The following is a 15,266-nucleotide window of genomic DNA, read 5'->3' as shown; positions in this document are numbered from 1 at the left end:
TTTGTATCAATTTGGCTGGTAGCTTTTTCCTCCAAGCCTTGTAGCTTTTTATTTTTGAGAACTGAGCTAAAATTTTTCTTTTGATGTTAATTAAAATTCCTCTTCTGCATGTGGGAACAAGGTCGCTTTGGGGAGGTATTAAAGTTTTTACTCAGAGTTTGCGTCTGTAACCTAAGCATGAATGAACTAAATCTACCCTACTCTTCCTTTCCTCAGGCTCTTTGGCAAGTAAAATCCGTCGTAGGGATACTCTTGCTATCAAACTTGGCAACAGACCATCTAAGAAAGAATTAGAGGACAAAAACATCTTGCAGCGTACATCTGAAGAGGAAAGGCAGGAAATCAGACATCAGATTGGAACGAAGCTAGTGAGGTATCAGTCTCAGGGTAAATGTGATTTGACTGGGTGGAGGTGGAGGAAGAGAATTAAGAACACTGGGTTCATGTTTTAAATGCAGCCCAATATGCACTGCAGGATCTTTGTGGTATAACTGTCTGGAAAACAGTAGCTTTATTTCTCACAAAACTTTAAAATGTCAATAATTCATTTTTTGTCCTGCAAGGAACAAATGTGAGAGGTTCTGGGTTTTTGGGTTGTTGGGTTAAAAAAAAGGAAAGAAGAAGAGGGTAACAATGAGTCCACAATAATCGGTGCTATGGTTCAGGTTTTTTCTCAAGTTGGTTGGCAGGAACTTTCACTTATATGTACACCCATCTCAGACAGAGTCATAGTTCCTGACATACAGAGCATGCCTGTGCATGTTTGTCCCTTCTGACTCTCCCTATCCTCCTCCTGCTCTCTAATTCCTTCATTATTCGTGTGTTGGTTCCAGCAAAAGAAGTGGAAGGAGGCTGACTTTGCAGGTCAGTGTTTGTTGTTTTACTGTGCCCACCTCTGAGGCATGCCTTTCTCATGCTGTTAAACTGCTATGGGATATATGTTACTTTCTCTTTCTAGACCTGAGAACATTGCATGAAAATATTTCACTTGCCTTTTTACAAGCTTTTTTTAAAAAAATCTTCATGTCTCTGAGAATAGACTACAGCATGTCTGTATTTTGCCAGATCTGTCCTTGTTTCTCTTGGGCTCAGGAATGTTGTCCAGACAGATCTGGAGGATGTCTTGTGTTGGTTGGACATTTACAGATATAGGATAGTCCAGTTGGTACTGCTCCAGTACAGAGTAAAGCAGCTCTGCATTAACATTTAGAAGCTGAGTTTGTGTGTGAACTGGGAGGCTGGATAAGGCACCTATTTAATTACTTAAGAGTAAGAGTGATACATCTATTGTGTAGAGCTGAGGGTCACTTTTCTTTTGCTAATAAAGTGGTGTGGTTGTTATCACCACTTTCCTAACCAAATCCCAGCTCTGGTGATCACATCCTGCTTGTCAGTGCTCCCTCGGGGGCTAGAACTGCAGAAGCTGCTTTGGTTCCTCCCCTGATCTCCTTGCACAGGGACATGGTGGGTTCTGCTGGAGAGCTGACATGCTCCCCATACAGCTCTGCTTTGGTGGCAGGAGACAATGTCTGTGTGTGTCAGGGCTGTGCTCATACCCAAAATCACAACGAAGTGTGACACCAAGTTCCTTAAAAATTCCCAGCGTGGTGATCAACACTTGGCAGCATCAGGGTCTGGTGGGAAATCTCTTTCCACAGCTCAGCCAGAGTCAGGGTCTGCCATTCCTTTGGGACACATCTGGAAGTCCAGGCATGATTTGAATTGGATGAGTTTCACGAGGCTGAAGACAGTTCGTAGTGAACTGTGTGAGTGTTGCTGGACAGAGGAGCACCTATCTTTGACAGATCTGCAAAATAAGTTTTACTGCTGGAATTTTTCATGCTCATTTTCTCAAGTGAGCAAGTGAACTTGTTTAGTAAACATAGAGACAACATCAACCATGTTCTTTACTATACAAACCAGAAAATTAAAATCTCAATTTGGTTTTTTTTGTAAGGGCAGTTGTTATATATAGGTAACTGAATAAAATTAAGTTTCAGTTAAAGCTCCCAATTGTACTGTACGTACAATTCAGTGACAAATGAACAGCTTATGGGTTTTGTTGTTGTTTCTTCTTTTTAAAAAGTAATAAGATTTGCATTTGGAATATCTGATAATAGTCTTACAATTGCACTACTTATCATAAAGATGGTGCTTGGGAACAAAAGAAGATTTATGAATTCTTTCATAAAATTACACCTGTGAGGAATTTTAATTTGTGGTGCAATTTCTGTAGTATTATGCAATTATCAGTTATTTATGTGTTCAAGTGGCAGCAGTACATCTTTTAAAACAAACAGCTACTCGCTACTATGGTTACATGTGCAGTTATTATAACTGTCTGGAAATTACCTGTGCTGGCAAAGAACAGCACAGCCATATGAGAAATACCTTTTGACGTTACAAAATGTGTTCCGTATTACAAATTGGAATTTATTATTTGAATCTGGTTTTAAATCAGTCATTTACTTTGTTCTCACAGGAGACTTAGCCAGAGGCCTACAACTGAAGAGCTAGAGCAAAGAAATATCCTGAAGCGTAAGTATTTTATTCAGGCTTCAGCTAGTATTTACTTAGGAAATGAGCATGTGTTGGATTCATATGGAAGCCCGTAATTATTGCTGCAGTATTAGATCCATAACCAGAGAGAAATTATGTTCTAGAAAATAATGTGTCAACACTAGATTTATATACTAACCTGTAACTGTGGCCGTGAAAAGAGCATATATTCAATATGCCAAATTTTGCTTGTCACAATCCCACTTCTTGAAGGTGGTCCCAAAAGACCAGGAATGATTTACATACCCCTTAGAAGTAGTTCTAGGCTAGTTGACTTTCCACCTAATTTTTATGAGGAGGAGGAGAGAATATCAGATGTAGGAGGCAAAGGTGGCATGTAAGGGCAGAGGTTGGAAGGAGGAGTAGAAAGAGGTAAGGCAAAGTGTTCAGAGGAAAGACAATAGGTATGTGCCGAGTACTTCAGCATGCTCGTCTTCATATTCACTTTTGACATAAATGTCGTCTGTACTGAAACCTTCATGAGACATTCTCACCAAATATCTTCCCATTTATTAAATCCTTCCTCAATATCCCTGCTGGAAAAAAAGTCTTTAATTCAAATAGTCAAGGGCAGAGGAATGAAGTACATTAGGTATTTATCCTCTATTCCTATTCTCCCATTTACTTATGTTGGTTTTGTTCTTAGGCTGGCAAACTCTTCAGAACAGGAAGTTTTTGTCTTCCTTTATGAATCTTTCCATAATATGGGTGTTACCTAAACACATAGTGTAGCAGTTGCCATGCCCAGCTCCATCTAGCCCTGTATTCATTCTACAGGAGTAGCTAGTATTTGATGGTTAAGTAGAAGAAATAAATGAAGAAAACGCACATGCAAGTCTTTCACACATACCAAAAAAATAAAAAAAATTCATCTATTCTTAGGACATGAGAACTTTTCACACCTCATGAAAGAGAAGGAATAATGCTGTTATTTCCAACAATCATTCAGAAGAGTTGTGCAACCCTGATGTGCAGCATGGTAATGGAGGGAAAGAAAATGGGCTGTTTGCCTGACAACATCCATGGACTGATGACTCTCACTTTATCAAGCCAGCAAATCAGAGGAGTCAGCAATTATTGGCTTTCAGGCAACCATCCGTGCTAATAAAATCTTACTGCTGTTGTACAAGCTCTCAGATGCCAAATAGCTCCATGTCTTATTGAAGAGGGAAGCTACAGTTCGTGTGCACAAAAAGGGGGTCATGGGACTCCTATCCAGCACCTAATGTGAATAGACTTCCTAAAACTGCAATTTCTGGACCTATAGATTGCATAGATAAATAAAGATAAAATTTGAAATATGAATATTTTTTTATATCACAGATTGCTCATGCTGGACTATGTGAGAAAGGTAATTCCAAAACATCTTTGGTGGGCCAAGATATGGCCACTGAGCTGGGAGTAGCAGCTGGGCTCCTTTATTGCCCTTTCGGTCTCGTTTATCTTGAGATAGCTAACCTAGTAGCGAACCTGCAATGTATTTAATATCACTTTTGCCAGTGTTTTTTCTATTCACTGATTTTGCAATAAGTAGCTCAAGACTTGAAAGCAGTTAATAGATTTCTTCTCCTGTTTCTACTTGTTTACTTTAAGCTTTTGGCAGTGTACCAAGCATTACATTCAGTGCCTCCCGCTGTCCTCCCCTGCTGCTGCTGAGGGGCTGTCTTAAATAGGCAAGGGAGAGCAAAAAATACAGGCTGGGGAGCAGAATGGTAAATCACAAAAAGTCACAGAGTCCCTGGCAAGCACATGGAGAATCCAAAACTGCTTTTTACTCATCTCTGAGATACAAAATATTTCAAGTTGAAAATGATCTGTAAAAAGCAAAGTGAACCAAAGCAAGCCAGGATTTGTGGTGACAGTCTGACTCAGAGCCCTTTCAGGGTGCAAGTTCTCTCTCAGCCCTAAGGCACTCATATTTTAAATCAAAATTATTGCATTCCCTTCCCATGGATCATTTGAAAATGTTTACATGTCTTAAATGCCTTTGTTGGTGTAGTCAGCTTTTGTGAGTAAGTTGGGATTTCTTTCATAAAGTTTCCTTCTTCCTATTTTTAAGCAGTGGATGGGGAGGAGGGGTTATATTATTGCATGTATATAAATTGCAGCTAAGGGGAAGTATTGTTTTGAATAATATTTATCATAGACTTTGAGGTTACATTAAGCGATAAAGGTCCAAATGTTTACTTCAGAATTAAGTTCAGCTCAAATCCTCTAAGAGGTTAAAAAAAATCCGTATTTTTTCTCTTTTTTTTGTATATCCAGTTAGTGAGGAAGTCTGTTTTGCAAGAAGTTTTGTTTTGATAATATCACCAGATAAACCAGTTACTGAAAATCCTGTTTCCAAGTATGATCGCAAGGCATTGCAGGCGGATTTCTATAAAAACTGTTTGAATAAAACTATCCAGACTTCTGAGACTTCCCATACTAAAACAAAGTTATGATAACTCAAGAGTCCACTTGAAGGAATACATAAAGCCCTGTGTTTTTCATAAAGACAGGTTTCTTGTGTACTGGCTTTGAACCAACAGTATTTATAGTACTGCAGTATGGCAAAGAAACTTTCTAGTCTTCCAAGAATTTCAGATTAAGATAACTGTATTTTTTTCCTGTATTGGTAAAGGACAGTGAACTTCATGTACAGTGCACCTGCATGCCTGCCAGTAATGGCTTTGTAGAAGACAGGGTTTGGCTTTATAGAAAACTGGCTTTAGCTGTCAGTGCTAGTTAAGGAATATTAATGTAAAATCAGGAAAGAGAAAGAAACCACTTTGTGTGTTTCAGAGCACTGCGAGGAACAAGTGCTTTGTTTGTCTTTTCTTTCTCTTTCCCTAGCAAGCCCACAGAGAAGTCTAAACATAGCTAATCCCATAGGGACACAATGGAAAGTTCAGTACTCCAGGAGTACTTTCTGGTCAAGAACAGAACAGTCCTCGGGCAGGAAAAATTCTCTTTTCTCTTTTCCCTTTCTGCTGCAAAACAAATGTCTCAAAGAACAGAAGGTGACCAAATTTAATATGGCAAAAGTTGCAGGAGCAATAAGGTATAGATGCCAGGGAGGCTGCTGGTTTGACTTTGGAGAGTGGATTGTTTAACTTGATGGCCACAATAAGTGATGATAAACAAAATTGTTTCAGTTAGGATTCAGAACCCAGTTTGACCTCTTAGGAGGTGCAGGCAGGGAAGGAGGGAAGCCATAGTTTTGCTGGGATCTAACCAGGGACTTCTGGAAGCAAAGGGCGCTTGCTAGGCTGGTCCTTTGCCAATAAGGCAGCAGCGGGACATCTGAGGAGGGGACTTGCAGCTGGGAATGCTGTGTTTATATTTTCTTTCTCCACGCTACACAGATTAGATCTGCTTTTAAGGTGGAAAGCAGAAGTGTGTTTCTGTGCATTAATGTGTTCCTGCTTGGGCAAGTGAGTCACCTGCAGCCAGATCTTGGCCCTCTGGCTGGAATTTTCCACAATACCTGAAGGAACCAGGAGCACTAGACCCATTATTTTTAGCATCACATATCTTCTTAACTCATTACAGCAACTTTCAAAACTTTTACCTTAAAAGACCAAAAATACACTGTAGATTTTACTGTTTGAAGGAATTTATATCCAGGCAGTGTTTCTGTAGCACCAGGCTTAAAGCAACGCTCTGCCCAGCGGGCCAGAGGTGGGAAATTGGTGCTTTAGGCATGAGTCAGTGCCAGAGACAGAGGCCTGTTTGCCAAACAACAGATTCAGTAGATTAGCAGCAACCATCAGATTTCAGTCCATTTCCTTTAGCTCTTGAGTTTTATTCCTAGAAGTAAACCAACTTGAATGTATAAAATACATCCTGTCCCCGGACCTCTCACACAGAAGACTATGTGTTCCCCATGGGTTTGATCCTTCCTGCTTTGCATCAGGAGTGAAGGAAGGGCCTAATGCCTCCTGCTGGTATTGTCCTCCAGAAGATGGGCTGCCAGCTCTCTTCGACAGCCTGTTCCAGGACCTGCCTGGACCTCTGCCCAGCAGCTATAATGACGGCCTTGCGTGTTGCCTATTTTTGGGTGTTTTCCCTCGTTCAGTTGTCCCTTTGTGCAGTCATCTGGTACCCACAGGGAGGTAGCTTTACAGCTTGGGATAGGCAGCTAACCTTCAACCTTCCTAAATGTCCAGACTAACTCTTTTACGGTATTGTATCCTCCCTCAAAATATAGAAAAACAGTATTTCAGGTGACCATGCTGTTGGTAGTTCCTTAAGGTACACACTAAGCAGTCTGAGCCCCTATTTCTTACGTGAAGCATCTTGTTGCTGCTTCTTAGGAGACACTGGTTTAGATAGCAAAGAAATGTCAAGATATGAATAATGCACAATTTATTTTATGAATTAAGTTAAGGAAAGGACAGTACAGTGATGTGTATATTCAGCTGCTTTTTTTTTTGCTATGTCTGCTACTGGAGAGTTTCCAAGGTAGACCATTCATGAAGGGACAAAATTTTTTATGTCAGATGATTCCCAGGTGAATGGAACCCCAAATTAATAGTTTGTGTTTAATTACCTCAGCTACAATGTCTACTGATTGCAAAGACAGGATGTTTAAACAAAAGCCTGCAAATGATTTATCTGTCCTAAAACAGCTAGAGAGCTTTCGATTTTTTTTTTTAGGTGAGGATTTTATGAAAAGAGTTCTCATTTAGAGTCCAAAGTCCTTAAATACACCTAATTTGTTTATTGATAGATATATTAATTAAAAAATTTAAATGTAGATTAATCTATAACTCTTCATACTTCAGTTTTAGTCCATTTGCAGTTCCTCTATGGAAACAGGCCATCAATTTCTTTTCCATTTAAGAGAAAAGCTATTAATAAACCATAAATTACATCCACATTTCAGTATCTCAGTAAAATCACCACCAATATGAGATCCAGCCTAATCCTGGCAGCAAGACTGTGAGATTGCATCTTGCTCTTGGAAACCTGGGGTTGGTGTTGGATGCTTCTCACAGAGCAGATCTTGGGCTGGCGTTACCTTTTTCCTACTGTATCTTTCTTCTTTTTCATTTCAATAATTTGTCCCGTTCTCCTTTCCCTTGTATTTTTCTTCTATGAAAGCCTTTGAGTTAGCAAAGGAAATCTGCAAGTACCACAAGGTATCCTGTTGTAGCATTGCCTCCAGTGTGTAAGTCATGATACGCAAACTCTTCTGTAGCCACGTTACCTATACTAACATAGCAAGCTGGACATAGGAAACAGGGCAAATACGACTATACTAGGATTTAAAACTGCCTTTTCATCTATACAGGTTGGCTGTATCCAGAGCAAATTAATTCCTTTAAATTTATAGTTACCCTTGAACTATAATGTGGTGTCCGTAATCCTAAACCATGAATAAAACAGGATCAAAATTTTATGGATATCTCTAGATAGGATATTTCAGAATATAACCATCAGAGGTGGACTGAAAGGGCAAATAATATTCTGCGAACTGTACATCAATCTAGAAACATGCTAAGCCCATATGAATATGTCTTTGTAAGTGTGCTTTTCACTGTCAATCAAGAAATCAAGTTTGGTTAGCACAGAAATTTGTTAAAACCACATTTTAGTCACATGCCCAAATACATTCCAAAAATGCACGTGTATATTTGTGCTGAACTCATTTGTCTGGTATAGCCAGTGGCCCTTAACCAAGAGGGCTGAATCTTATGCCCCCATTATAAAACCAGAAAAAAATTTAAGTAATAAAACCAATTTGCACTAACAAATGACAGTGAAACAAATTTCATTGATTCATTGTGTCCTGTAGCAGTAGAAGATGCTTGTCTGATTTAAATACTCAGAGCAAACTTTTTTCTTGACACTTATGAATAACTAGACTCTCACTCTAAAGTCAAGAGATGGCATGTTGGAAGTAAAAGCAACAGTGAGTTTTTTGTTAAAATAATTAACTGAAACATTAGGCAGCTCTTTCAGGGTACTTGCTTGCTGATGCACAGAAAGGAAATGACAGGCACCTCCTCTTTGCTGTGCTCGTGACCCACAGTTGACTTGAGATGTCTACAGAATCAGGGGAAATGCAGATAGGGAAAAGAATGAGAGCAAACAAAAGCCAAAAAGCAGACAACACATGCAGGACCATCCAGAAATATGAGGAAATTTGAGCCAGGACTTAAAGTTCTGAAGCTTTCAACCAACAGATATACATTATGTGCAGTTATAATACTTAAATATTCACTCCTTTTTATCTCTTCTGAAAACAGAGAAGAATGAAGAAGAGGAACAGGAAGCCAAAAGAGAAATAAAACGTAGACTCAGTAGAAAGGTGATGATGTGTTTTTTGTATTGTGTATTCGTGAAAATAGAATTATGTTTTATAAGAGTCTAAAAATCATTGTGTAGACATTACTTCAGATGTCCATCAGTCATGTCCCCAGATTAGAAATCTGCTTAAAAAGCAGTACAAGCCAAATCTATCTTGGGGGAAACTCCATCCCGTCCAGTTTCCCATACCTGGAAAAGCATACAGAGTCTGGCCATGCTTAATATTTGTCTGTGTAAGCAGGGGAGATAAGTGACACGTTTCCTCTGTGAAGGGGGCAGCAAAGCAATGTAAGCCCTACAAAATCCCTTCACCGATCTTCTAACCACATTGGTGGTCCTAGCTTCTGCAGGTGGGATCATGCTCATTGTCCCTGGAAATGGAGCAGTTATGGGTCTGCTGTTCTGGGACAGGATGTGGGGAGTTTTCATAAGTATCTCTAGTCTGCTTTTCTCTGCAAAAATACAGTTTCCTTAATATGATCATCCTTAGTTAATTAAAGTGAATATTGTTTAGGTGAGTGAAACAATTTGGCATCATAATGACCCCCAGATGGTCAAAACCAATTTTTTTAGTTAGGCAGGTAGTTCCAAATCCTGCTTATTTCAGTATTACAGTTTAACACAGCAAACTGTATAATCATTGATGCAAATGGCCTGGAGTAAATGCTGTGACAGTTGCAAAGTCACAATTAATATTTCAGGGATAACTGTCATGATTCCCTGTGACCTGCCTGACGAAGACTATTTTTATAATTGAAAAAATTAGGTTGTGCTGCCTCCCCATTCCTGTGCAGCACTCCCGGGATGGTGCTTTTTATAGACACCTGAAAGTGACCCTATTTAGAAATACCATTAAAATTCTCTTGAGATTACATCATACCCTCGGATTTTATTTTACTTTATTTCATCTTATTAAGTGTATTATTTTCTGCCTCCTGCTTACAGCTCAGTCTGAGGCCTACAGTGGCTGAACTTCAAGCAAGAAGAATCCTTCGATTTAACGAGTATGTGGAAGTCACGGATTCTCCGGATTATGACCGTCGTGCTGACAAGCCTTGGGCCAGGTTAACTCCTGCAGACAAGGCAAGGGACAAATGTAGATTATAAGAAAATGCTTGCATCTGTTATTTTTGTGAAGCTTTCCTCTGGTTTACATTCTCTTGATGCCAGCATCACAAATGACATCTGCTGGAGACAGCGAGATTGTCATGGTACTATTGCTTGCAGATAAGAAAACCCACTCAAGTGCCCACTAAGAGCATATTTGCCACCTCTGTTATGACAGTTCAGCCCAGAATTTCTAATCTTTTTTCCTAATTTTTCTAATTTTTAAATCCTTGCTAAGCCAGATACATGCTTAGCAAAGGTGGCCCTGGCCTGTGGAATTCAGGCGAATTCTGCCACTGAGAGTTACTTTTGCAACTCATTTGAGTGCAAAAAGGTAGAAGCTGCCTTATCCTCCTCAGGAATCTTGGCCACAACAACCAGTGCAGGAGCTGACTGTGTGCATGCAGTGCAGCTTCATGGGAAATTTGCCCCTAAAATGTACAGCTTATAGTTCCTCTACCTAACTACAAATGATGAGACAAAAGATTCTGTGACTCTCATTTGAAAAAGAGATCAAAGATTACCATAAAATACTCTTCCATATACCACTTAATAGGAAAGGAACTTAAAAAGGAAAGCTGTAGGATTTAGGTAGCAAATGGCCCTTTTAGCAGTGGATCTGAACCTACTTTTATGGAAGTCCGATGACATGTGCTTGACATGAAAAGCGATATGTGCAAGCACTCACTGTCTTTTAGCTCAACATGGTGAAGCACTAATTTTATTTCAGCTTGCATTTTTTAATATTAATATTAAAAAACTGCCAGCTCATCTTACAATCAAATGAGAATCTCATATCAAGTCAAGGTGGAAACATTAAAAATGTAGCCAGAAGTGTTTGTATGTGTTGTTTCTGGGAGGTGCTGAGCACTGTCTAATCCTCACATAGTGTGTGGGAGATTAGAGCACCCAGCTCCTCCACTTTGACCTGAGTCCAGCCAGGGTACACTGAACTATTAAAAACAATGGAGTTTTCTACCTACTTCAGTATAGCAGTTTTTAATTTCAATTAACTTTGTAATGAACAGGTGCCCAGGGCTGGTTCTGTGAGCCCCATGTTTGTTGGCCTTAGCAGAAAGGCATACCCAGGGTTGCCTGGAAACTCCCTCACTCGTTTTTTTTCCCAGGGAAGTCATTCTTCTAATTCCAGTGGGAGCAGAAAATTGTACTGTAACTGTATTAAGGAGCTGGAGCTCTAGTGTCTTTGCTGCTGATTTGGTGCTCAGAAATTGCTGCCCCTTTCCTAGCTATAACAGCAGTTTCATGTAAGCATGCTGTTGTGGCTAAACAGAACCATCCCCTGCTTAAAATGAAGTTTCTCATTTATGAGACTGCAGTCTGGTGATGCTATAATTCTATCATGCTGCTTGCCTGTTCTGCATTGAAAAGATACACACCAGATGACATTTCTTTAGGGCTTAATGAAATGATACTGTCTTTATTTAAAATAGTGAAAGAAAAGAGTAAGAATAAACTGCCATTTCCTTTCACAGTAAAGGTAGGAAGGCATGTGGCATAGAAATAAAACCCCTTGTAGTATATTAGAATATTTCAGAAATTATATTTATTACTTGATGAAGTAAATTGCTTATCAGTCTCTTAACATAAGCAACAAAGCATTTATAAATGCACTGAATTTTTGCTGTTCCTCAGTATCTGCCAACTGAAAACACAAACCTGAAATGTCCAAATATTTCATGTCACTTTACATAAAACTAATCAAACTAAATGACTAATTCCACTTTAAAAAAATTGCTGTTCATCTTGCATTCCTGAAGACCTGTCTCCAGTGGGGAGATAGAGACAAGGCCCCTGCTGTGTGCACAGTGCCTGTGCAGGTGGAGTGACTCACCAGCTCCTCAGGGGCTGTGCCTGGAGATACATCCCCCTCCTGGCTGCATATTCATCAAGTGATTGCAAAGTAACCCAATCCCTTGCTCATTTTTGTCTGTAGGAAGTGCCGTATTTCAGTGGGGGCTTGGTTCACCCGTTGAAGTAGATTTGGTGTTTCTTTGTTTATTGTTGGTGCTTGATGCTTTGGGTTTCTTTGTAATGTAAGACTGCTTCAAACAGCTGTAATTGAAAAAAGTAATTCATGTTGATGATCAGAAATGCGTGAGAGCTGTGGATTATAGTAAGGGAGACTTGAAATGGGAACTGTATGGAAAGTGCAAAAGGTTCCTTTCATATTCATTACTTTCCATAAAATTCATATTTCGTATTCATATTCATATTTCAAATTAATATTCAAATATCATATTTATTAGGCAGCAATACGGAAAGAACTGAATGAATTTAAAAGCACAGAAATGGAAGTACACGAGGAAAGTCGGCAATTTACCAGGTGGGTGAATCCCTCTTCTTGCTTAAGTGTGAGACATGGGCGTGACAGCAACCCTCTGCCTTTCTGCAAGTCCTCTGCAGTTGTGTCATGATTTGTATGGATTCCTACCATGAGTCCCCTTGAATTTCATCAGTGATTCTGTTAGAATTCCCAGTGATTCTGTTAGAATTCCCAGTGTTGTTGATGCCATCTCTAGTTGGTACAGCAGTGAAGGTGACTGCAATGGATTGGTTGCACAGAAAAAGATTGTTTGGGGCATCTAAAAAAATAGTCCTTTGAAAGAACTCGGTGGTTCTCACAGATAAAGTTAGTAGTCCTCAAGCGCACGAAAATAAAGGGATTTCCTTCTCTGGCAGCACTCCCTTGCTCATGAAAGTATACATTTTTGTAGATGCATTTGCTAAGTGAAAACTAGATGATGTGTTGAACTTCAGAAAAGCTTGCCAGTCTTTTGGCAAGCTTTCTAAGGGTCACCTAGGTGCCTGGCAGCAGTTTCTGGGGAACAAGATAGATTCCCTTTTTGCCGCTTCTTATCTGTTAATCTGGATTTGTTTTGTTCTCTGCTTTGGATAACACCAAATTGTTGTCTGAAGCATTATTGTTTTCAAGAGCTCTGAAGTGCCCATACTTTTTAGCAGGCCTTAAAATTTGGCAGTTATTCCTAGGGGAGGGAGACATTTCCTGTCATCCCCGTGGCACGTGTTCATGCTTCTTGGAAGTCACAAAGGCTGAAAACGGACACCAGCAAGCAAAACTTGATGTTAGGATCAGCCAATGTTGCGTACACAGTATTATTGTCTTTGCTTCTACAGAGAATTAAGTCAAATAAAAATAATTGCCGAAGACTGCATCCTTTCTGTTTCCGGTTACTGTTTCAACCAAACTCAGGATCCAAGCTAGGGATCCTAGTGTGAACCTTCTAATTTAAGAGTGTGTAACAGGAAAATTCAAAATGGGATATGGATGTTTCATGCCTCTTCTGCTTCATTGCCTGATTTCACAACTTCAGTGATTCCTTTCTCACCAAAACATGGATTTTTTTTTTTAATAATAATGTAAAGTTACTTCTGTGTAGATACAACATGAACAAATTCATTTTCAGAAAATCAAACCAGTTTCACAGGCACCAAACCTAAGCCAGGAGATGAACCAGGAGGCAAGGTTTTAATTTAGTGTCACATTCTGACAATTAGAAAATGTTCTTTTCAAACATGGAGATGTATATCTTCATTTGGCTTCTGATGTAATTGTCTCTTCAGCTACTAGGTAGTGTATCTTTTTCAGAATATATAAAAATACCGCTTTTTAAAAAAAGGACATCCCAAGGCAGAGAATAAAAATAGCAGGTATAGAAACCAACTCCCTGCTTACATTGTTGTGTTTCCTGAGTTGCACTGCAATATCGAAGCATAAGTAACAGATAGGCATGAGTCATACAAAAATAATCGGATATTTTTTCATGAGGTTCAAAAACAGTTGAGGCTTATTACAATTGGATTTTTGAAAGCTGAACCAGGAATCCAGGGGAGTGACAAACCAGTTAAAAAGTGAATTATTTTTTTCAAGGAGGGCCTTGGAAAATGGAGCAAAAAATAGGCACGGCCAAATAATGGTAAATACAGGCAATGGTTCCATAGGGTCCCGAAAGAATTTCAACATGAGAGAAATCAGGTTCTCTGTTCCCTCTCCACCCTCTTTTGTTTCACTGATCATTTTGTGGAGTCACTGCACGGAAGTCAGAAGAGTAACACTAGAAAAAGCTAATTAAGAGCAAAATAAGGTGCAGATGTTTTAAGTCAATTGCAATTTTGAAAATAAAAAGAGATCCCATTTCCTCTGGGACCTCTCATTAAAAATTATGTAGTTTCTGCTACATTTGGATTGATTAAAAAAAAGTGATTTAAGAAAACCATAGACAGAAGCCTCTAGCTAGAGAGATTGATTCTTTCCAAGGAGATCACTGAAATAATGCAAACCAAAAGGCACTTGCATTGGCAGCTGGTTAACAAAGCCTTATTCATAAAGTTCTGTGATAGAATGAGACAACAAAGCTGCTTACTAAACAAAAAATAGTTTATAGGATATGGTTTCCTATATTATTACAGATTAAATATAAGATGCTTTAATATTCTAATCAGTACTTACAACATATTTGAATTGTTAAAATTTTATTTTAAACATGGAAAATTAAAATCGTTCATCATTTACAGCAATGACTGTCAGTTTAACTGTTTTTCTACTCCTAGTAATTTAGACTGATTCTTTCTGTTATTTCATGAGAGAATCCAAGAAACCAAGTTTCTAAAAATAGAGAAATACATAGAAGTTTGGAAAGAGGATATTAGTTAATAAAGTGTTTCTAATGGAAATGCTATATATAGTCCACTATATCGTTCAACACAAATACAAAAACCCTATGTCTTTATTGCAGTCCACTGTACCTTCACTTAGCAGATGAGCTGCATACTTGTGAATGTCAGCTTTTGTGTACACCTCCTTTATTTGAGAAATGCATCCCTGTATTGTACTGAATCAGCTTGTAATGTGGGGGAATGTGTGGCTTGTTTTCTCTTCTCTGGAACTGTTAAGAGAAAATGTGTCAAACAAAAACTTAGGTAAATCCATTGTATTACGTGCATCATTACCTGTGCCTTTTTTCAAGCTGTTGCATATTTTACTACTTCATGGACAGATACAGTTTATAAGCCATTTAAAGAGATATTTATGTCTGGTGATAGATACATTGAGAACCTGATACTGGTGTCCTTCTTACCCTTTTTGCTTGGATTCATTACATTTAAGATGAGTTAGAATTTCAATTGCTAGAATAAGTTCTACAATAAGTTCCTAACTTATTGTAGAAAAGGTTGGTGACACCTTTTGGAGCAATCCATCTCTCTAGCCATCATACAGGCAATCTGGAGCAATGTACATGCTCTACCTAAAAGCCTAAAAAACA

General features: G+C 38.8%; 1 protein-coding gene across 5 annotated transcripts in view; it reads left to right on the top strand.

The window, feature by feature from the left end:
- PHACTR2 (phosphatase and actin regulator 2) overlaps positions 1-15,266 on the top strand; it is a 133,674-nt gene that overhangs the window by 112,259 nt on the left and 6,149 nt on the right. For 4 of the 5 annotated variants that reach the window (XM_064649280.1, XM_064649281.1, XM_064649283.1 and 1 more), the window contains 5 exons: positions 217-373; positions 2,483-2,538; positions 8,796-8,857; positions 9,802-9,939; positions 12,231-12,307. In XM_064649280.1, coding sequence (XP_064505350.1) covers positions 217-373; positions 2,483-2,538; positions 8,796-8,857; positions 9,802-9,939; positions 12,231-12,307 — 490 coding nt within the window. Of the gene's footprint in view, positions 1-216; positions 374-2,482; positions 2,539-8,795; positions 8,858-9,801; positions 9,940-12,230; positions 12,308-15,266 lie in introns of those variants that run through there. The other variant, XR_010429206.1, reaches the window with a different exon arrangement.

The sequence above is a fragment of the Pseudopipra pipra genome, chromosome 3 (assembly GCF_036250125.1).
Source record: "Pseudopipra pipra isolate bDixPip1 chromosome 3, bDixPip1.hap1, whole genome shotgun sequence".
Lineage (NCBI taxonomy): Eukaryota > Metazoa > Chordata > Aves > Passeriformes > Pipridae > Pseudopipra > Pseudopipra pipra.
The sequence above is the reverse complement of the archived record's forward strand: the minus strand, read 5'-3'. Positions and strand labels throughout refer to the sequence as shown.